Raw genomic sequence first — 21,701 nt, 5'->3', positions numbered from 1 at the left:
CACTTCAACAGTGCCTTTGGCAACCAGTCAGTTCAGCAGCTTGAGACATAGTACACTAACTTTGGTTAGAGCACCAGCTAAAATACAACCCTGCCGAAGTAGAGCTAATTCAATTATGGATATGCTCTGGTAACATTCTTGACTGCTTGTGCACAGGTCAGCTCTTGAAGGCTGCCCAAAATATGGTATGATTATGAATTCAGTCTTAGGACTGCTTGAACAGAATACCTCTTGCTTGTCTTGAAACAACTGCAGCCCCTACCAGTATACAATTCAAGATATTGCTTCTCATCTTTAAATCCCTATACAGCTTAGAAATCTGGTGCCTGGAGGGCAGTCTTTCTCCACATGAGTTGGCCCAAGATGTTCAGTGGAGGGCTTTGGGGGGACCCCTTCCCTACCTGAAGTGAGGTGGGTAATGGCCAAGAACATGCCTTCTATTTTGTGGTACCACAAATGTGGAATGCTCTTCCCACTAGGAACACTTGCATGAGACAGACCTTGATGCCTTTCTAGCCCTTGTTAAGCCACTCAGGCTTTTTCATGGTTTTTATCTCCGTTGATCGCTGAAATTCTGTGTCTTACTGTGAAATTATGCAGCTGCTGTTCAATTATTTCTGATTTTCGTTAATAAGCTGTAAGCCACGCTGGGAGACTTATGACTGAAGAGCTGGGATGACAAGTAACAAATAAGCAAGGCTAATTTTTTTTGCACATCTACTCTTATACTAAAGGGCCCTTATATGCTCTCAGCCATAGTAACATATAAACACTCCCAGAGTCAAATATTCATTCAACACATACCTGAGATGCCCCCAGCATGTGCTCGTATACGTATAATAGTTAAAATACTTAAGTGTCTTGTTCAGTAGTTAAGCGGGTGGAAACCACTAAACAGTTCTTGAAGTTGTTGGATGTTCAGATGACTCGGGCATATGCATCAATAGCCCAGATCCAACAGTATCAATGCATATGATCAACCCACACGTTTGGGTCAACTTTGGGGCCTTAAGGCTGCAGAGAATGCATGCCACCTGCATGTGTGGCCAAAAATGTGTGCAGCCACCACACACACACACACAACCCCACTGTCAGCTGATCTGTGCAAGGAAAGTTCCATTCGCATCCCCTGAGCTCTGCCCAGGTCAGGACTATATCCACATCACCTTCCTTTCATTTTGCCAGTGCTGCCAACAATAGGTAGGGTCTTGGACGGTGCAGAAGAATTTGCTTGGAAGTGGGGCAAATCAAGTTCCTGATCTGGGGATTAGTGACTTTAGAGCTAGTATAATATTTAAAGAGATTCTTTAGTTTCGTTGCATTTAGGAAGCAGAGTAATAAAATTCGCCAAACTTTGTACCTTGTTCTCTTACCTTCCACAGTTTTCAAGAAACAAATATTCACTTAGCATTTTGACAAAAGGATCTTTTTATGTAAGAATGTTCTTATTTTTGCTTCCTTACCTACTACACCAGTGGGCTGTATTCCACATTACCTTCAAACAGCTGAAACAAGCCAGCTTTAAACCATGGGCCGTGAAGCTAGCATGTTTCCACAGATTACTGTTAAAGTTAACCACAGTTTATTGTTTTGGCATAATACTAAGCTGCAGCTCATCGAAAAGAAAAAGCAGCTAATCTCTGCCTCAGATCCATGTTGGAAAAGGAAGGAGTGCATGGTCAATCATGATAAACCATGGCTTATGACATTCACACGAAACTCCTCTCTCATCACAAATATATGCACACACCCATGAAGATGTGCAGTCTTGCCTTTCTGATGCACTGATCACCTAAAGCTTTCTCCTTTTTAACAAGGCTACCACAGAATTAGTAGTGCCAGAGCTATTTTTTTATTTAGCAGCTTTCCACATGGAGTACAAATAATGCTTTAGAAAAAATACCAGTTCGTTGTTATTAATAGCTCAGAATATATGATGTCTTCAAGGACTGCAGAGATTCCTAACGGGCACAGGTGTCTGACGAGACACAGCCTCACAGCCAGGAGTATCACAGTGGGGAGGGGATGGATTTGCTCATTTGCCACCCAATGAAGTCCTCGCCCCCCCCACCAGATCATTAGAAAAAGAAATAAAGTCATCATGAAAAGTTTTCAAAACAGAAAACACAAGGGGTTTTGCCTTGTAAAAAAAATCTGGGAGCTGCCCTCAAATTCTGGTTTGGTAAAATTTAATGTGATAAATTTAAAGAGAAAATGATGATTATAGGAGGATGTAGAAGTGAGAGAGGTTGGGTGAAGCATTACGGGTCATTTGCTGCTACTTTGACACATCAGATTACGGAAAAATAATAGACTTCCTTTCTCCCCCACCCTTTATCTTCCGTTTGAAACAGTACATAAGTAGGTTAGGGCCTTATAGTCCTGTGGTTGTACTTAAAACTGAGCACACTATTTTTGTCGTTTGTTGATCTGCCGCTATAAAGTGCTCGATATGGAGTCAAAAATATTTCACCAGGCATCTCAGTGTGTATTAGTCTGGCAGGAGAAGAGGAGACGAAAATAGTGCACTTTTTTAAAAGTTGCAAGGAAGTAACTTTCAGGTCCCAAAGCAACTTTGGTTGAAGGAAATATAGATTCAGTCCTTCAGCTGGGAAACTTCATGAAGGTATGCACCCAAGAGCTTGACACCTTGAATATAGTTGTACCTAGGAAGAAGAAATCTAGGATTAATGGATGCAATGAAAATTCACCATCACCACTGCAAAAAATGCAGGGCACAGAAATACAGTATTTGTGTCAACCTAGAAGACCACAGGTACTTACTGTTCTGAGTTACCTCTCTTAGGTCTAGACAGGTGCACCTATAGAAACGTAAATAGCTGCCTCTCTTATGCACAATATGCCTTACCTGTTGAGTTTCTCATTCTGAGAATGGGCTCCATCGTCTGCAGAGCCAACAGGAAGCAGCATTACATTCTTGCCTGTTGCTTCTTGGAAGGTCAGGGTGACAGGAATGCTTCCTCCTTCTCTGGTCAAATCTGGCTCTACGCCAAAGACTAGCAGGGGAAAGAAAACACAACACTGTGTGCACAACACTGACAATTTTTCATCTTTAAGTGAAAACTTAACAAACGGGTAGTCAACAAAATGCCATCCAGATGTTGTTGGACTGCAGGTTGCATCACTTGCAAGCTAGCAAGAATGATGGGATCCCAGCTTAACAAATCACCTGTCAGTCAAATTCTCTCTCTTCTGATTAATATCCCTCAAGTGCTTTTCTATGAATGTGTAGAAGCACCAAGAGAATAATGCTTGCCTCTGGGACAAAGCAATAATTAATCACAACAGCATTACAGCTAAGCAGGGCATTACAAAACTGATAAAAGGTTGCTTTTCACAACACAAGAAACCCATTTTAATCTCTCTGCTACATTCCAATGGGATAGGTCTCTTTCTTATTGGGGCCATTTTGATTAAGATTTCAATATCTCACCTGTTTTCATAGCTCTTCTTCCAGCCATGTAGTGGGGATGGTTGAAATCTGAAACCCAAGGCTTTCCACCATGGCCCAAGTACACTTTGAATTTGTTGGGGCTGTGCAGTTCAGCAAACTTTTTGGACAAGTAATCTTTGACCTTTAATAAAAAAGAATAAACCTTAAGACTTCTAAGAAGAGTGGAGCAATTGCATTGGTGCTCAGTTCTTTATGCATGAATTCACCTGCAGTCAGGAAAGCAAGTTTTGAAACTACATCTGAAATGCTAAGCATCACCTTTATGCAGTTAGCCCACTTTCAGAGCAGGGACAAAACAGGAATTGCGTAGGCACAAATATTTTATATCCCAATTATGCATCTGTCTCACACTATCCTAGCATAAAATCCACAATATGCCTAGCTACACAGAAAACAAGTGATTCACCTGAATAAATTTGTGGATGGGGCTGATGGATATGAAGGAAGATTTTTTAAATAAAAAACTCCAAACCTACAAAAAACACTTAACCCATGAGGGAGTGCCTTTCTCTGTCACAGAAAAGGACCTCTGCACCTGTCCAATTATAAATTTAACAGCTGCTCTTGCTGCTAGAATAGTGCTCCAATTAATAACTGTTTGTCTAATGTGCATAATTAGTATTTTCCATATCAAGGAATTAACAGAACAATTAATTTCAACACCATTACTACCAAGATGTTTGAGAGCTGCAGCTTTATAAATACTGGAGCTCTGTGAAAATGAGGGCCTTTTTAGCATGAAGGTCCTTTACTGCCAGTCAGAACAGACAGTCCTGGAGAAGATGGACAAATATAAGATTGAGTATAAAGCGAGGAGGGACACTAAACTCAGGGGACCCATGTTTACTTTTTGTCCTATACAGAGGTACATGTTTCTGCTTCCCTCCCCCTCCCCACAGCAGAGATGCATCAAATGTTAATTATATTCAGAGAAGACCCCTTGAAATAAGTGGGCACGACTAGCTGTCATCCATTCATTTCAAGGGGTCAACTCAAAGTAGAACTTCACTGGATGCAACCTGTTCTTTCTGCTTTCCTTTTTTTCCAATTTTTTTTTATTGGTTTTCCAAAATTTTCAAACAAACAAACATACATACATCTTAATTGTACTTAATCCAATCATAGTAACATGGTTAAGTGACTTCCTCAAATCCCCCTGGCTGAATTTCAGTGCATATCATTGTAACAGTTTTCCAAAACCAATTTTCTCATAAAATTAACTTAATCACTTAACATCTTTCTTTCTTTTCATTTTAACATGTTATTCTCTAAGATTACATATTTAAATCCTAAGCCTATCTGATATTTGCAAATTTTTCCAATTAAGTTATCTTAACATATTTAGATAAATAGTCTTTGAATTTCATCCTGTTCTTTCTGCTTTCCATCCCATCGTCTTCTATTTAAGATGACTAATTTTACTCAAGAGAAGTCCTACAGAAATTTATGGGCCTAACTGACTATGTGCATTAATTTCAATGGGTCTACTCTTGAGTTACACCTGGATGAGTACCACCCATAGTGAGATTCATCTCAGGCTGGCCTTAGACCTGGATTATATCACACGCACACACACACAAAACAAACATACCTGCTCAGTCACAACTTCTGGAGTCATGTCTGGCACCAGTCTGATTGAAAATTTGCCAATCACTTTCCGCGGAATCACAGTTTTAGCTCCTGATCCAGAGAAAGCGCCTTCTATTCCATGCAGAGACAAGGATGGGTATCGCCACCTGTGCATTAATATATCTTTCTAGAAAAGGAATTGAAGAAGAGAGATGATAGGATTCTGGAAGCAGTTGTGAGTATTCAGTCTAGAGCCAGAATTAAGTCGAAAAAAACTATCAACTTACTGGGCCAATTTGAATAGAAGAAGAATGTGTAAACCATTGCGTTTGGAAGCTTACACACTCTTCCACCTTTCTATGCTAATCTAAAATGATAGCCATTATGTACCTTCTATTTTTTACATGGCAACTACTGTCCACTAAATGGCATATATAGAATTGCAGAGTTGGCCTGAGGGAGTGGGCACAGATGGTGATCTGGTCCACCAGGCCAAAAAGTTTCCCCACCACAATTTTAAAGACCTTCAATGAAGGGGACAAATTCCTCCCAGAGGGAGTGAGTTGACAGATGGGGAGAAGGCACCACAGAAAAGGTTGCAGTAGTCCAGTTAGGAGGTCACTATAGCATGGATGGTTGTCTTCAGGCCATCCTTAAAATCTTACATTGCTGGGGCAGGGAAGTGTTATGGGGAAAAATATGTAACAACACTGATTCTTCATTGCTAGAGGAAATGGATCCCAAAGATGAAGAGACCCATCACACCTTTGTTGTATGCAGCAGTCGTGTGGCTCCTACATCTTTTGCATATTCCTCCATATCAAAGTCAATTTGGTCATAAAGTTTACACTCTTCATCAGTGAGGGGAGCCACTGCATCATTTATGCCAGGGATGAGAATCTTCCCTTTCTTATCCACCAAGCAGCCTGCAACAAAGAAGACATAAAATACCAAAGGCAGCCAGAGAAACCCAAAATCTTCAAATATTGCTTGCGGATATTCATAAACCTCTTGCTTCCATGTCACATAGCTATAAATTGAACTGAAATAGCAGCCTAGAGAGTACATAGAAAGTACTATAGGCACCTGATCACCGAGGGCTGATAGGACTAAGATGGGAAACATGATCCATCCAGATATTGATGGACTACAAATCCCATCATCTCTGACTGTCGGCCATGCTGGCTCAGGCTGACAGAAGCTGAAGTCCCAACACCTTTCAGAGAGCCACAAATTCCTCAATCCCTGTGACAGAGGGAGCACAGCCAGCATCCTGTTTTCCAAGTGGTTTTAACTTCATCAGCAACTTTAAATCAAATAAATAAACTGAGAAGTCTTCAGTGCTGATATTTTCGTTGGCTTTCAGCACCGCCAGCTAAGCTATCTTCCTTACAGCCAATTCACAGAGTGGTTGTTTTGGTCAAGCCCAGACTGAACACCGTGGTGATAGTCATCTGAGCACTCCGCTGTGCTCCCACCTCCGATTTTTAGGACATTTCTGCTGACTCACTTGGCTGATAAATTCAGAGACTGAAGCAGTCATTCATTTTGCATAAAACAATGAAAGGCCTCAAATATTTCCCTTTATTTTAAGGAACCTCATTTTTAAAAGTCCTAATTCACCTTTAAGCTTGAATTAGAGCATAAATATGATAACTGCAATGTGGATTCATCTTTCCCAGTGCAGGAACCTACAGGAGGGCGGAAAGTCTTGCCAAGCCATAACAACAACAACTACTACTATTACTTCTATACCGCCCTTCACCTAAAGATCACAAGGTGGTTTACAATATAAATTAGGTTATCTGTCCACCCACCTAACCATTTTAACACATACAAACCAGATTTCTTATTAAATGCTGTCTGCCTTGTGCAAGATTTGAGTAGCAACCAGAGTCCAGACTCAACTGCATGCTTCAGCATAAACTAAAGCAGTATTCAAAAAGGTGAGAAGAAACTTGTGATTGTGCCTTGTAGATAACATTTACACTCTGATTATTTACGTATACCTTTGCCCCACAAACGGATCTTTGCCCTCATTAACACTCTGGCTAGTCCATCAATTGTTAACCTTGCTATTATCATAAACCCTAACTTGGCAGGGGTGGGGTGTTGCTTTTATTTTATCCCCAGTGAGAAGGCCTTTGAACTGCAAGCACATTGCTATTTCTTCTGCAGTTGCTAGAAGATTCCCATTTCTAAGAGCAGAACTAGGAGGTATGAGCTACTTACCCATCAAAGCAATGAGGTCCGTCATAGCCTCATGCACTGAGCCACCATAAACTCCAGAGTGAAGGTCTTTGTCACTGCATTCCACCTGTATGTCAGAAATAAACAAACCTCAAACACAATCCATTAACAATCACATACACGTCATTATTTCCATCTTTCAGAATTACCTGGTAACCACCAGCTTATTATACCATTGGGTCCAGGTAAGAATTAGGCTGTTTGGAACTTTTGTTTCAGATAATCTTTTTTTTAAAAAAAACCTACTCATTTTCAGTATTCTGCTTATGCTTAAAAGTGAAATCGACTAAAATATCGCACTGGTGGTTCTATAATTATTCAAAGCTGAAAGAATCGTCCCAAGGAACCAAGCCGCTAAAAGCACTTTTGTGGTGACAGGAATGAGCCACATTTCTGCTCAAGGATTTTCTTTTTCATTTCTCTTTGCATGGAACAGAAAACAAATTTAGAACAAATAGAAATACATTTGTCCTTTTATCCAGTTTATCTGCTCTTGAGGTACATTAATGGTAGGTGGCTGGCATGCCTTTCAAAGTTGGACCTACAGTGATGGTTACCAGGTCCACGTTTTTGCCCAACAAACAGTTTTTGCAAGGCTCTACCTGGTTTGTTCAGCTTGTACAACAGTCTTTGAAAAATCCAAAAACTTCACTGGGGCTTTCCCCCCTCTCTTCCCATGGAAAGTGGTGGTGGTGGGGAGCATCAGGAGAACCCCAAGAACAGCACATGGGGGAGGAGACAGAGGATCATTCCATTTGACAAGCTGAAATGCTTGTACACATGCTACATTTGTCAAAGTGTGACATTGAATTCCACGTATAATGTTTGATAGACACTAGAATGCCATTATTACTGTGTTACAGATGCACACTTATAATTGTATATAAATAATATTCATAAGCCAAGTGCTATCGCATTTTCTAAAACTACGCAAGATTTGGTGTTCTGCATACTTCTGTTCAAACAAGTCAACCACACAGATGTCGACTCTTCAACAATTAAAATTAGTATCTTAGTCCAAGTATGTTTTTCTCACGAGTAGATCTGTTGAAATTAATGAGCATAATTAAGTTAGGTCCTGGAATTTCAACTGGTCTGTTCTGAGTAAAACTAAGTTGAATACAACTCATAAAGTATACTTGTCTTCTTTTATAGGAATATTTGTTCTTTTAATCTTTACCTCTATGAAGTAATAGCAGATGCCCCTCAGGCCATAGGTGATACAGGGCTTCTTCTTGCCCAGCCAGTAGTTGTCAGAGATGCAAACATAGTCTACACCTTTGAAGAAGGCATCTTTCTGTGCAAAAATCAAATCATCAAGGCCTTCAGAGCCAGACTCCTCCATACCTTCTAGGCAGAACTTGACATTAACCGGAATTTCCTGTATGGAGAAAATGAAACAGGATGAGCTGAAGAGGGTGTGCACAGTGTTTTTCACAATTTAAGCTTGCAGCAGGTATTAATCAGTCAAACACATGGTTGAAGAGAAAACTTTTCACCAGGCAAGCCTCCTGGGGAAGAGCATTCCACAAACTTGAGGTATTTCCATTTTTTTTCCTAGTACCCCAAGATCCAGCAGCTGGAGCAAAGTGCAAAATAGTGGCTCAGAAAGAAGGGCAGATAAGACAGGTCATCCTCAAGTACATCAGAGTCCAGGAATCTGTTTTCAGTACCAGAATTGAGCTTACAGTCCCTTCACACAAAACTCTATTCCTGGTTTCCCCTCCCTCCAAACTTGTAGCAGCATAATTCGGGAGGTGCGAGGTGAAGGTTGTTGCTATTGTTTAGCAACTGGAAATGAGGAATGCAAATCATGTAGGGCCCAGACACCACCCCCTGGAAACTCTGTGAACTTATTAAGAGTAGCTGGCAGGTTTGGTACAGGATGGGTGATAAGGAGGACTTGAACCCTTTAGCCCCTCTGCTATGGTTCTGATCCAGATTGGGGGCGGGTGCACATTACTATTTCCATCAAGACAAAAGTTTTGTTTGCAACATTTTTTGTTGCTTGATGTACTGATGTGGCTGTCTTATATTAGCCCACATCAAAGCAGCCCTTGACTGATTTGGGTGGTTCCAAACCTGTGGATTAGAATAGGAGTGGAGAACCTTTGCCAGATGCAGCCCTCTGTGCCTCTGTATCTGGTCCTCTGGATACACTTTAGGGCCAGGGGTCAGCAAACTTTTTCCGCAGGGCGTCAAGCCCACCGTCCCTCAGACCTAGTGAAGGGCCGGACTCTAAAACAACAAATTCCTATGCACACTGCGAGGGGGGCAAGTAGTCCTCCTCCCCACCCCAGCCCCAGCTCCAGCTGCCTTCTCAGTTTGCCGCCTGCCTCATTCGCCTAAGGGCTGGCGGCAGTGTGCAAAACAAGCTTCCTCCCCATCTAGAGAAAGAAGACGCTGCGCTTACCTTCCCAGGGGTTGCCGCTGCTGCTGCCACCACCACTGCTGCTTCTTGTGAAGCAGGTAGGCAGAGCGAGCTCGTCTGCTCTGCTCTCTGGCCCACAGGAGCACCAGGGCGGCGGTGGCAGCAGGAGGAAGAGGCCAAGCAGTGGGAGCTCTGCCAATCAAACACCGCACCTGATTTACCTCAGCGCGGCATGGGGACGTCTCTGCCAATCAAACGCCTCTGAGGTAAACCAGGTGCAGCGTTTGATTGGCAAAGACGTCCCCGCACTGCACTGAGGTAAACCAGGTGCGGCATTTGATCGGAACAGCTGCCACCGCTCGGCTTCTTCCTCCCGTTGCCATTGCTGGGAGCCTTGGCTTCACGGCGGGTTCTGGCTTCGCGGCATGGGCCGGATTATGACCCAGGTGGGCCTGATCCGGCCCAGAGTCCATAGTTTGCCTACCGCTGCTTTAGGCCATATCTCTTCACTAGCCACCCCCCTCACCGGCCTTGAGAGTTTTTGCCTGCCTAGAATGTGTCCTTGAATTCTGATAATGCTGCTTGCTTGCCTGATGGAGGATACAGAGGGGTGGGGGCTGTAGAAATTAGGCTATTGTATAAAGATAAAATCGGTTGCTTCACTCACTTTTATCTCTGCTCTACATGGCAGCATGTGCCCAGAAGGTTACACATTCCTCTGGCTGAAACAGGTTTTCCCCCACCCCTGGATTAGAGGACATAATGTCTGTACCAGTCCTTGAGCACATCAGCCCGTAAGTTACCGCTCTTCTGTTATGAATAGCAAATGCCCCTGGTGGCAAATTACTCAGGACTAGAACAGCCTCACCTTCCTCCAACCTTAAACAACTAACAGAATGGGCAGTGCTTGTGTGTTTCAGGGGACATGTGCTGTGGGAGTCACTCCCCGCTGCCAACCCTAACTCGCCCTTCTCACTTATCCAGTACAATAGCATTCACTAACTTGGTCGCTGGCTGGGGCTGATGGCAGTAGCACTCCAAACCCATCCAGAGGGCAGCAGGTTGGCAAACGTTAGGGTAGCTCAGTTGGTAGAGCACGAGACTCTTCATCTCAGGGTTGTGGGTTTGAGCTCCACATTGGGCAAAAGATTACTCCATTACAGTGGGTTGGACCCCTTCCAACCCTACAATTCTATAGAACAGAACACTGAGCAGGAACTCAGGCTTGGGACCAGAGCAGCTCCTGACTCAACTGGTGCTGAACTTCAGCAATCTAGTGCTATGTGGCAATTGCAGTCATTCCACCTGGCTGCAGCTGAGCAGGGGGGAGAGGCAGCACAGCCCCTTCCACCATCTTCACTGAGACCAATTGTTGTTTGGCTTCTCCTCCATGGCCAGTCTACTCAGCCATGATGCAACTAAAAGTCTTGGGTATTCATGTCTGATTGATTTCCATCTTCCCTTCCAATACTTGTAAACCTGAGGACCAGGTCACTCTCATTTTTTCATCTTTGTATAGTGCCTAGGAAATTTTCAGAACTAGATAGGTAATGACAATGATGAAGACTAAGAAAGGGGTAAAAGGAGCAAAGCTAAAACATAGCCAGCCTAGTGTTGCCTCGTTGCAGCCTTGGAGAGCAGAACAACCCGGGGGGAAACCAAGCAAATACTTCCAGTGAGTCAAAAACCTTGCCATTCAGCAGATAACAAACCATGGCTCTTGGACTAATTCTGCATCCAGCAGGTTTAATCGTTATCTTTACTGATAACTGCTGTAGTTTAAAACAGTGAAGGTCAAAAATTTAATCTTTTACTAGCGAAGCAAGCTGAAAGAGAATTCAAACCATACCTGTTTAGTTTGTTGATAAGCCTCCAGGGCATTCAGCCAGGCAAGCACTGGGCCTTTATCATCTGTCGACCCTCGGCCATACAGCTTTCCTAGGCAGAAGGAGTGACAATACTCTTAATTAAAACCATTCACAGGCCATGCAGTTCCTTCCAAAACAGCATACCATTATAAAGTAATAAAATTAGTTATTATTATGAATAATAATAATAATAAACTCCAGCAAAACAAAAGCAGATTGGAGCAGAAAATTATTTCTAGTACATGAGCCAGGACCAAAATTAGTAGCAAATTGGTACTACTGAGGGCAAGATCTAAACCCTCAGTAGTTGGAAAATATCTGGAGTCCTTAGTTATCATAGTCTTATACATTTTTTTATGATTCTGAAGTTTCAGGTTCCCAGTTCCTTATTCAATAAAGAGCTCTGTGAACAACCTAAGTTTATTTGACCCTACACCAAAAAATGTGAATAGTGATAGTCCAAATCATGCATTTTCATCATTGGAAAACACTCCACTTCAAGCTGCATCATCATTCTCTGGGGCAAAATGTTATCTCTGTGCAATGGCAACAGCTGCCACAAATCAATAAGGGAACCCCAAAATAAGAATTGGGCCAGACCAAGTGACAGATTTGTACCACCAGGAAAATGTCCCATACAAGGAAATGGTCACTGAAGGAACCTTAGATGGAGAGCTGAAAGGAAGCTATTGTTACCATAGTGTCAGTTTGTGAAGGCTGGAATTAGCTTAGTCATTAGCCTTTGAATCAACAACCACAAGCCTACTTATTACTATAACGAACAAAATGAAATATTTCCTGGCTACTGAGCATTCTCAGTCTTTACTGGGGTTTTTCTTTGGATGGGTGGGTGGGTGGAGAGCAGGTCCATTGCACCATTATTGTATTTTTCACCATTATCTGCATTTAACTGTGTGGTTGGAATTCCTGCTACTTTTTTTTAGAGTAATGTCTAGCTTGACAGGCAATTTATATTTGCAGGTAAAAATTCATAGAGAGGCAAGCCAGCTGTCTGCATGCCTTACCGTCTCTTTCCACCAAGGTGAAAGGTTCGCTGTCCCAGCCATCGTCTAGTGCTGCAGGTTGTACATCCAGGTGTCCATAGATGCAAACTGTCTTCTTGCGAGGATCTGAGCCAAGTTTGCCCAGAATGATTGGAGGCAGAGGAATCTCTGAACCGTCAGGCAGCTAGAATTAGAGATGCAAACTGTAAATGGCAAAATGCATCTAAGGGCCTTTATTATTATTACCGTATTTTTCATTTTATAAGACGCACCAGATCATAAGACATAGTTTTTGGAGGAGGAAAACTGTGTACTGATACACAGCCTGAGACAAAGGCAGGGCTACCAGAAAACAAAGACCAAGCCTGCCCTTGAAGGTAAAAACAAAACAAAATCACCCACATAAATAAATAGAACACGCTGAGCATGATACAGCTTGCTTTGAAGACAAGGCTTTAAAGAGCAAGCAACCCCCAAGACTCCCTCCAGATCGTACAGAAATTTGTCCCCCATCAGCAGCCAAGCCATGCTAGGTCTTAGAAAGAAGACAGCAAAAGCAGCAATCTTTATAAGATGTGAAGCAAGCGCACAAATGGAGATCTTCAGGCAGTAAACTAAGCAATTGTAGCACAATTCTGGCAGCTGGGTGCTATTTGCTTCTAAGCCGCCGCCCCCCCCAGGACCAGACAAGTACAGCAATTGTCCACAGGCAATAACAGGACATAGGAAACACCCGTAACCCAGGGTGCTGTATTCAATTGAAAGCACTACCTTGGCTAATCTACCTACCTTCTGTTTTCCGATATCCTTCAACTCCGTTGTGCCACCCAGCCGCTCAATGTCCTTGGCAGCAACTTCCATCATTCGTTTGATTTCTCCCCTCTTTTCCGGCCATGCCGACACACTCTGGATAGCCACCCATTGGGCCAGCCGCTATAGGTAAGTAGTTCAGGAAAGAAGCAGGACCGGAGATGAGAAAGATAATAGAACATCTGAGGCTTTTATTTTGCTTGGCTAGGATTTTAGAGGAGGCAAGCTGCAAAGGTGGGTGTTTTGGACGACGAAACACTAATGCTCCTCTCCATTTTTCAACCGGGTGTGCGCGCGTGCAAGCACACACACACATGCCCCGTTGCCCCATTACTGGAGAGAACCAGAGACACCCCCACCTAGCCAATTTTGGGAGGTGGGGTGCAACCCAGAGTGGAAAAAGCCAGGTTTTTTTGAACAATGTCATGTGTTAAATAGTGTTTTCACTCTATTCTTACCCAGCGGCTCCCAACCCTTTTACCATTTAGCACACCTTCTGATTTTAAAGTAAAGTTGAAATCTATCACATTTGGTTATGGGCACACTCCAGCACTCCTCTTTGCATTTGCCTAGTTCCAAGCACAATGCGGGAGCGAGTAAAGCCCACTTCAGAGCCACAGCACTGTAGCAGACCACCTGATTTGCACACTAAGGATCATAAGCTCAATCCTCAGTGTCTCCAAATAGAAGTGGTAAAGACGCCTGTTTGAAATCTTGGTAAGCTACTGCAAGTTAGTGTAGACAATATCAGTTAGCCAGATAGACCAAGGGCCTGAGTCGATATAAAGGCAGCTTCCCATGTTTCCTATGACTACACACAGGCTTTTTCGATTCAGTATGGCTGACAGTCAAATGGCCCCATGAAAATGGCCGTTTACAAGGGCTGTTGTAGCTTCTGGCTTCTGTCAACAAACAACTTGTTAGTCAGCACTTAAATTGTGCTCAGAAGCTACACCCAAGGCATGACTAGGTTCAGTTCCTCCAGCCAAGTGATAGTGCTACTCACAATATATGTGCGTGTGTGGATGCAACTGCAAAACGCTGCTACCATTTCCCAGTCTTCCATTCATTTCACAAACCATCCAAGGGCCTCTAAATGAGGCAGCAAACCTGTGTCTAAGCTATACCAGTTCAGACTGCTGCTAAGGAATCATATGAATGAATGCTCATCCACACAAAGCGCGTGCGCGCACACACACACACACACACACACACACACACTCTTGTAGTCTGAACCAATACTGTCCAGATTCAGAAAATGTACACTCTCCTCAATCTAAGTAGTAAAGAATTTTGAAAATCTTCATGGAAATAAGTCATGAATTATATTAGTTTCCTCCAACCTCCTGATCATCTGTATGTGTTGTTCTCTGCAAAGGAAACAGCAACTGTAGAAGTTTCATTGTGGCCCATGAGTCTTATGGCTAATGCAGGCTTAATATTCTTTATTCCTTGGCTAGTACTATCAATGCGCTGATAGAAACCTTAACCATTGTTAAGGTGTGGTAGGTGTGGCGATATTCTTGGGTTTCTTAACTGTGAGACTGGAATAGTATGTCTGCACCAGCTTTGTGGTTTAAGAAAATTATGGAACAGGAAGCATTTAGAGATGGGTGGCTCTGCAAATGAAAACTTCCCAAGCCACCAAGGATACAGTCCTCCCACTCAGCATGTGGTTTTTAGAACAGCCAGATCAACTTTTCGGCTGTCACCTAAGACTAGCCAGCAACTGCTCTGCAACACTTGCTTCACAAGCCTGTTATTTTAAGAAGGAATTTTGCAGCTCAACATATGCATACAGGTTTGAATCCAAACTTAAGCCTTCTGTGAATAATAAGCATCTTTCAGTCAAGGGACAACTTCTGATCCAGCAGAAGGAGAATGGGGTAGGTGGTGGTTTTAATGGATTCCTCCCCCAACCCCCATTTCTAGAGGATCTCCCAACTTGTCCCCAGTGGATTTTTGGAGGCAAGAGTCTACCGTAGCACAGCAGCAAAAGTTTTCTCCTCTGCCAGTGGGATGTCCCCTGAGTGATGCTCCTATTGGTGGCAGCAAAATCAGGATGTAAGGTATAGGCTCTGCAGCCTGAGGAAGCCAAGACTGGATTTAAAATGTCCACAGAAGAGGCCACTTACCTCAACATACAGGTCCTGGTGTTTATCAACATACTCAAAGAGGGGCTCAAGGACAGATGACATTTTCTGATCTGAATAGTGCGGCTGAAAAATCTAAAAGGCAAATTGAAAAAAGAAGAAAGGGGAGAAAGGATATTTAGACTCCAGAGCTTTCCAAAAGTTTGCAGTATTAGCTGACAAGAGGGTGCCTTTACACATGAAGGTCTGCCTCTAAACTGCCTCACTGCAGTTTCAGGGAAGTCATGAGGACTTGATAAATGAAGCAGCTCACCATGAATCATTCTGCAGATCACATGATGGAAGTAAGCAAACTAAGAAAAGCAGTGTCAGCTCTCTACTGAAAACTCTGCAGTTTCAGGGGAGGTCACTCTTGTGACAAGCACCAGTTTAAGATGAGCTGTGTATATCTTGTTCCACTTTGCCTGACAGACTCCACAGTACTTGTGGTGAGCAAATCATCTGCAGGGACTGTCGAGAGGACCATTTACATACAAGAGGGATCTCGAAGCAGAGGCTCAACAGCAAGTTTCAAAATCAAGGTGTGTTCATGAGCACTCAACTAGCTCGTTCTGCAGGAGCCAGGGGGAGAGGTGAGCCAGCAGAGTTAACAGGGACTGCAGGAATTAGGAGAAGCATTGGCTGGATTCATGGTTTTTCCCACATTGTGATTCTTGCATCGGGCGTGCACACACACAATTCATGATATATTGCCAGGCCAAAAATTATGAAACTGATATGATGATATGGACTTCAAACAGGTTTTGGACAATATATCACCCAGCCCTGCCATTCACAATCAACATTTTACAATATAAATATAAAAGAAAGTGGTCATGCACATTTTTGTGCCATCTTCAGGAACATGCCACAACTAATGAGCACCAAAGGAAAGTGGCTGAGCACCTGAACTTTTAAAATTGCTTTGTGCCAGCCTTGGAAGAATTCTCATGCTTGGCAAACAGGTTTTCGCACAGTTTAATTTTTCAATTGGTCTTCTGTTATCACACAACTGATCCACTCTGGAGTGTCAATTTAACAATGGCAGTTACTGTTTACTTCATTCCTTAGTATTCCCACCCACATACACCAAGTCCTAATAGAACAATTTCAAGAACAATTTCTGCAGCCAGCAGTTTTACAGCAGTGCTGTAGGTAGAATGTCATTTAGCAGTAAATATAGAATCAAATATTCATGCTGTTTACTTTAGTGGGCTTCATCCAGATTTGAGTCAAAGTACACCACCATGGGGAGGCTGTCAAATCACTTTCCCTGTGGGAAGCAATTCCACTCCACTCTCAGCTGCAATATCTGAATGTACTACCCAATGTGGCAGATTTCTAGGCCCTTCTTCCAGGGGCTTCCTGCTCTGATATCTGGATTTGAAATGGGTTTTCCAAAGAAGTACTTTTTGCAGAAGCTTTTGCACAAGCAGGGAGGTAAGTAGTACAGTATCAGGTTCAACATGCTGTCTGAAACTCTGGAGAGCAACTGTCAGTCAGTACAGACAGTAGATGAATCATTGGTCTAATTCAATATAAGGCAGATGTTGATGTGATTTATTTTTATTTTTTCACTGAGGGTGTGACAGCTCAGCAAAACTAAATTTTTTAACTCTCTGGTTATTTTTGTTTTTAGGTATTTTTAACTGATTGTTACTTGATAACTACCTTTAAATATTTTTAAAGACATTCAGCACAGAAGTATTTACAAATCTTTGGCCATATCACTCACGCCTACAGTCTGGACTAACATTAATTTAAAACAGTTTTTACGGCTTGTGGGCATGAGCAGTGGCGTAGCGTGGGGGGTGCAGGGGGGGGCGGCCGCACCGGGCGCAACATCTGGGGGTTAGGGAAATCCACGGGTTAGGGGGTGCAAATCCACGGGTTAGGGGGCGCAAATTACTTGCCTTGCCCCGGGTGCTGATAACCCACGCTACGCCACTGGGCATGAGGACACACTGAACTAGCATACCAGGTTCTTTAGATCAAATAGAGTCTTCTAGTTTGTGGGATTCTTTTTTGTCACAGATGCCTCAGTTTTGCCAATTTCAGTAAGGTGCAAAGTTGGAGGGGGCAGCATTCTTAGAATTAGGGAAGGAATGTGCCTTTGAGCACATACTCAGCCCAAAAATTTGTTTTCAGTCCCAGAACAGAGGTCAGTCTTGTCCCACAAAAATCCAGTAATCCAAATAGTACTGCATCGTGCTATAAAGCTGTTGTGTGCATGTGTGCAAAACAGTCAGTGAAGATATACTGCACAAGAAAGAAGCAAAAGGGAACTGGAACTGAAACTGGCAGAAAGAAGGAAAGGGTACAAGAAGTTGCCACAGTGTCATTGCTACAGCGTGGAAATGCAGAGGCTATGGAAGGCCCATTCCTAAAACAGACCACAGTACTCAGCAATGACAAGAGATATGTGCTCCTGCATTCAACAAAGCTACTTTTATCTTTCTCCCACAGTTCAGCTCAGATGCTTACAATTTTAAGAAGCCTGCCTTGTTCAGTTTGTTGCGCAGGTTCATTCCACTTTAGGGCGCATCCTGCACTGGCCTGTCACTTTCAAGAGGCACTTGCTCTCCTTCCTCAGTGGCACAACCCACAGAAACCTGCAGTTTGGAGGCCCCACATGCCATTTGCCTTAAAGAGCATAAAGACACAGCAGCAGCAGGAGGCAGCAGTGGGGAATGAGATCCTTTGAGGTGCAATGTAACCAGGGCTGGCCCAAGACATTTTGTCACCTGAGGTCAACCACCACATGAGGACCCCTCACCTCCCTGCCAGGGAAGGAGGAGTGAGGAAGTATCTAAGTCAGGCAGATAGAAGGAGGGGCGGATAAAGATATACAGCAGCTACTGCTACCCTGTGAATCCTGCCACCTGAAGCAGTCACCTCACCTCATGGGTGGGCCGGCCCTGAGCACATCACAGCCCCATTTGCAGGACACCTTGAAGCCCCTGAGAAAGCAAAGGCCCCGCCCTTCGCCCTTTTGACACGCAGCTCCCAAGGAAGCAGGGCGGAGACCCACCAAGGCCGAATTAGGCCCATTCCACTCCCCAAAGAGGAACCCCCCCGTCCCGTCCCGCAGCCGCAACACCGCCCTGCTGGAAGCAGCACCGCCTGGATGGAGCCCACTCACCCTGCGGATCGGGGCGGGTCTCCACCTCCTCGCGCGGCACCCAGGGCGGAGAAGTGCCCTGCAGCCCCTGGACAGGATCAGCGCCGCAGCCATCGCTGCAGGGTGGCGGGGGGAGCGAAGGGAGGCCCGCCGGGGATGGGAGGGGACCAAGGGATGAGGCGACAGGCGCAAATCCCCTGCGGCTCCTCCTCGCCATCTGCCCACGATGAGAAGCGGGCGGCGGCGGCGGCGGTGGGGAAGGGAAGCGGATCCCGGCAAAGTTTGCCAACTCGGCACCCCAGATCTGCAGCCCCCTTCCCTTAGTTTCTCCCTCTCCCCCTTGAACCTGCTGTGCCGGGACAGAGCCGCTACTCACCCCGCGCCGCGTTCCCACGTGCACCTTTCGCAGTTGCCGTCCAGCAGCGATGGAAGAGCAAGCAAAAGGCACAGAGCTCGGATCTTAAAATCCTTTCGGGAGCCCGCCCCTTTGGAACCGCGCGAAGGCCAATCAGCGCCCGTCCGCGCGGCTCGGTTCGGAATCATTGGCCGCGAAGCAGGAAGGAGAGAAGGCCAGAAGGGAAGCGAAGCGGGCGGCGAGGAGCCCCAGAAGCCCGCTGGCCCAGCCTTTAAAGGACTCGCGTCGGTGCTTCCCGGCCGTAAGGTCTTGGGAGCCGTGAGCCTTCCGGTTAGGAGCCGGGGAATATGCCGACCTGTTGCTAGAGCCACGTCAAGGGGCTGCCGCAGCGGATCTCAAGCATGGGAGAGACTCAGAAAGGGAAGCCTCGCCCACGGCACACCCGGATTGTGGAACAGATTGCCCAAAATTTAGATATAAGTACCACCGAGAGGCACAGACTGTGGAAATAATAATTTATGGGGTTCGATTTTGATAATATAATGTGTGTGTGTGTGTGTGTGTGTATTGTGCCAAACCGAAGACTCCGGTCCGCTTGCATGAAAATTATAATTTCACAAGAGGATGTTTCTAGAAGATATGGGGTTAGCTGAAAGGGAGAGGCAAAAGGATGATATCTTCCAGCAAACAATTTCTGGGTTACAAGTATAGTAAAGGAGCAAATCAAGGAAGCTGTAAAAGTAAGAAGGCAACTTTGGCAAAATATAGACTTGCAGAATTGTAGAGTTGGAAGGGAACCTGAAGGTCCTCTAGCCCAACCCCCTGCAATGCAGGAATGTCAACTGAAGCATCTATGACAGAAGGCCATCCAACCTCTGCTTAAAAATCTCCAAGAAAGGAAAACCTGACACCTTCTGAGGGAGTCAGCAAATATTAACATATAAGAGAAAAAAGCATGCAGCAAATTAACACAGTGAATGTAAATTAAGTACCCTGGTTCTTAAGACAGCTCCGTAATATGTAGTCATATTTTAAACAGAAGAAATCAGAGCTCATATTCAAATGCAGCACCCAAAAATCTCAGCTGAGATAACTGAGCAAGTTTTCTGCATACATTTTTCCTTTCGGGGGAAAAAACAAAAAACCCTGTGGTGTGTGATAGCAGGAACAGTCCACAAGGTGGCCTCTTGTTCCAGCAGTGAAAACAAACTAAAAATAACTGGTTTTTCATCTTGAACCAAAAGAAATGTATATGTTTACTTGCAGTAAGTTCCAGGCTTCGTAAGCTATTAGAGGGTTTAGATCTCTGCATTTTATAATGAGATGCTGAACTTTTCAGTATCACTATCAAATCAAACTTTGTTGCATCAGTAGCAGGACCTCACTTTTAAATTGGTCTCATTCCACAGGTCTACCTTTTTCAACATAGTTAAATCCTGGGATCCTTAAACAAAGAATCAGAAATCACTGCCTTGCTCACTTTTTCTGAAAAATTGAGGACCAAGCAGGTGGGCGCATAAGATCTCAATCCCATGCGAAACAGGCAATGTCAGCAATATGAGGAGAAGAAGAATAGGAGGAGGAGTTTGGATTTGATATCCCGCTTTATCACTACCCAAAGGAGTCTCAAAGCGGCTAACATTCTCCTTTCCCTTCCTCCCCCACAACAAACACTCTGTGAGGTGAGGGGGGCTGAGAGACTTCAAAGAAGTGTGACTAGCCCAAGGTCACCCAGCAGCTGCATGTGGAGGAGCGGGGACAAGAACCCGGTTCTCCAGATTACGAGACTACCGCTCTTAACCACTACACCACACAGAAATGGTGTCACACACAGTGTTAGATTTGAAATGCCTATACTGTACAGAAGTAAGTCCCATTGGCTTCCTTGGAGCTTGCTCCCAAGTGCTTAACTGAGTAAGCCCACTGAGAACAGTGTCTCGTAATTCTGAGTAAACATGCATGGGATTGCACCCTAAGGCTGCATTCTATTTCCACTTACCTGGAAGTAAGTGCTATTGAACTTGGTGAAACTCACATCTGAGTAAACGCAACTAGAGTTGTATTGTTATTGCAAGAATAACTTCTAATCTTATGTGTTAATTTTGAAAGTGTGTAGTCCCAGGGTATGAGCTGAAAACACATAAGAATACTGCCTTCCTGAGGATAAGCAGGTCTGGGTGTGCTTAGTGGATGGGAGACCTACATGTAGTTCTTTGCTGAATTCCATGACTGAAGAAAGATGGGATATAAATGTAAGAAAAGCAATTAAGGATGCCGCAATAAACACATGCCTAGAAGCATTCCCAGCTCTGAGCAACAATAATATTTTTAAAACTGCAAACTTGTAGAATATTACCTGGTATCCTGATGGTAATAGTGTGTTGTAGTGAAAGCAACACACTGCATTGGGTCTAATACTGTATTCTAGATATAAAAAAGCATGAAAGGGGCCTGTGAGGACAGACATTGTGAAAGCTTAAATTGTTGGAAGGCCACTCTGTTGCCCAGAGTGATAGTGGCATTCAGCATTCCCTGATCAGCATTCAACACCCTCCTGAATACCGCCTAACTCCTTTGTATAGTTCTGTTTCGGCTTGTGCATAATGCTCTGCTCTTACTAGTCAACTGGTTTGCCACTTCTAGATCATATTTTTCCTAGCACGTCATAACTGTACAAGTTTGCAACCTACTCAAAAGCCATCCAGGTATGTATTTTGATGATTGCACAATTTACTGTGGCTTTTGG

At 44.0% G+C, this 21,701-nt stretch overlaps 1 protein-coding gene across 2 annotated transcripts; it reads right to left on the bottom strand.

The window, feature by feature from the left end:
* Positions 1 to 1,829: 1,829 nt before the first annotated feature.
* Positions 1,830 to 19,270, bottom strand: CNDP2 (carnosine dipeptidase 2). Of its 2 annotated transcripts, none has more exons than XM_083746965.1 (12): positions 18,977 to 19,270; positions 15,483 to 15,575; positions 13,327 to 13,470; positions 12,559 to 12,721; positions 11,515 to 11,603; positions 8,475 to 8,675; positions 7,277 to 7,361; positions 5,810 to 5,970; positions 5,067 to 5,231; positions 3,455 to 3,596; positions 2,870 to 3,017; positions 1,830 to 2,666 (listed from the first exon to the last, which is right to left on the bottom strand). In XM_083746965.1, the coding sequence occupies exons 2-12, from the start codon at positions 15,543 to 15,545 to the stop codon at positions 2,597 to 2,599; spliced, it is 1,431 nt and encodes a 476-aa protein (XP_083603091.1). In that variant the 5' UTR covers positions 15,546 to 15,575; positions 18,977 to 19,270; the 3' UTR covers positions 1,830 to 2,596. The 2 variants fall into 2 exon arrangements, with proteins under 2 accessions (XP_083603091.1, XP_083603090.1); XM_083746964.1 differs by having other exon boundaries at positions 18,622 to 19,050.
* Positions 19,271 to 21,701: the final 2,431 nt, after the last annotated feature.

This window comes from Podarcis gaigeae (assembly GCF_964106915.1).
Source record: "Podarcis gaigeae genome assembly, chromosome: 7".
Lineage (NCBI taxonomy): Eukaryota > Metazoa > Chordata > Lepidosauria > Squamata > Lacertidae > Podarcis > Podarcis gaigeae.
The sequence above is the reverse complement of the archived record's forward strand: the minus strand, read 5'-3'. Positions and strand labels throughout refer to the sequence as shown.

Excerpts from the sequence above, each read along its gene's own strand:
- CNDP2 (XM_083746964.1), bottom strand. The coding sequence starts at position 18,714 with ATGGCTGCGGCGCTGATCCTGTCCAGGGGCTGCAGGGCACTTCTCCGC. Across the intron at positions 8,676-11,514 it reads CTTATCAACAAACTAAACAG|GAAATTCCGGTTAATGTCAA; the intron begins GTATGGTTTGAA and ends TTCTCCATACAG. Across the intron at positions 5,232-5,809 it reads GACTGCTGCATACAACAAAG|AAAGATATATTAATGCACAG; the intron begins GTGTGATGGGTC and ends TTCCTTTTCTAG.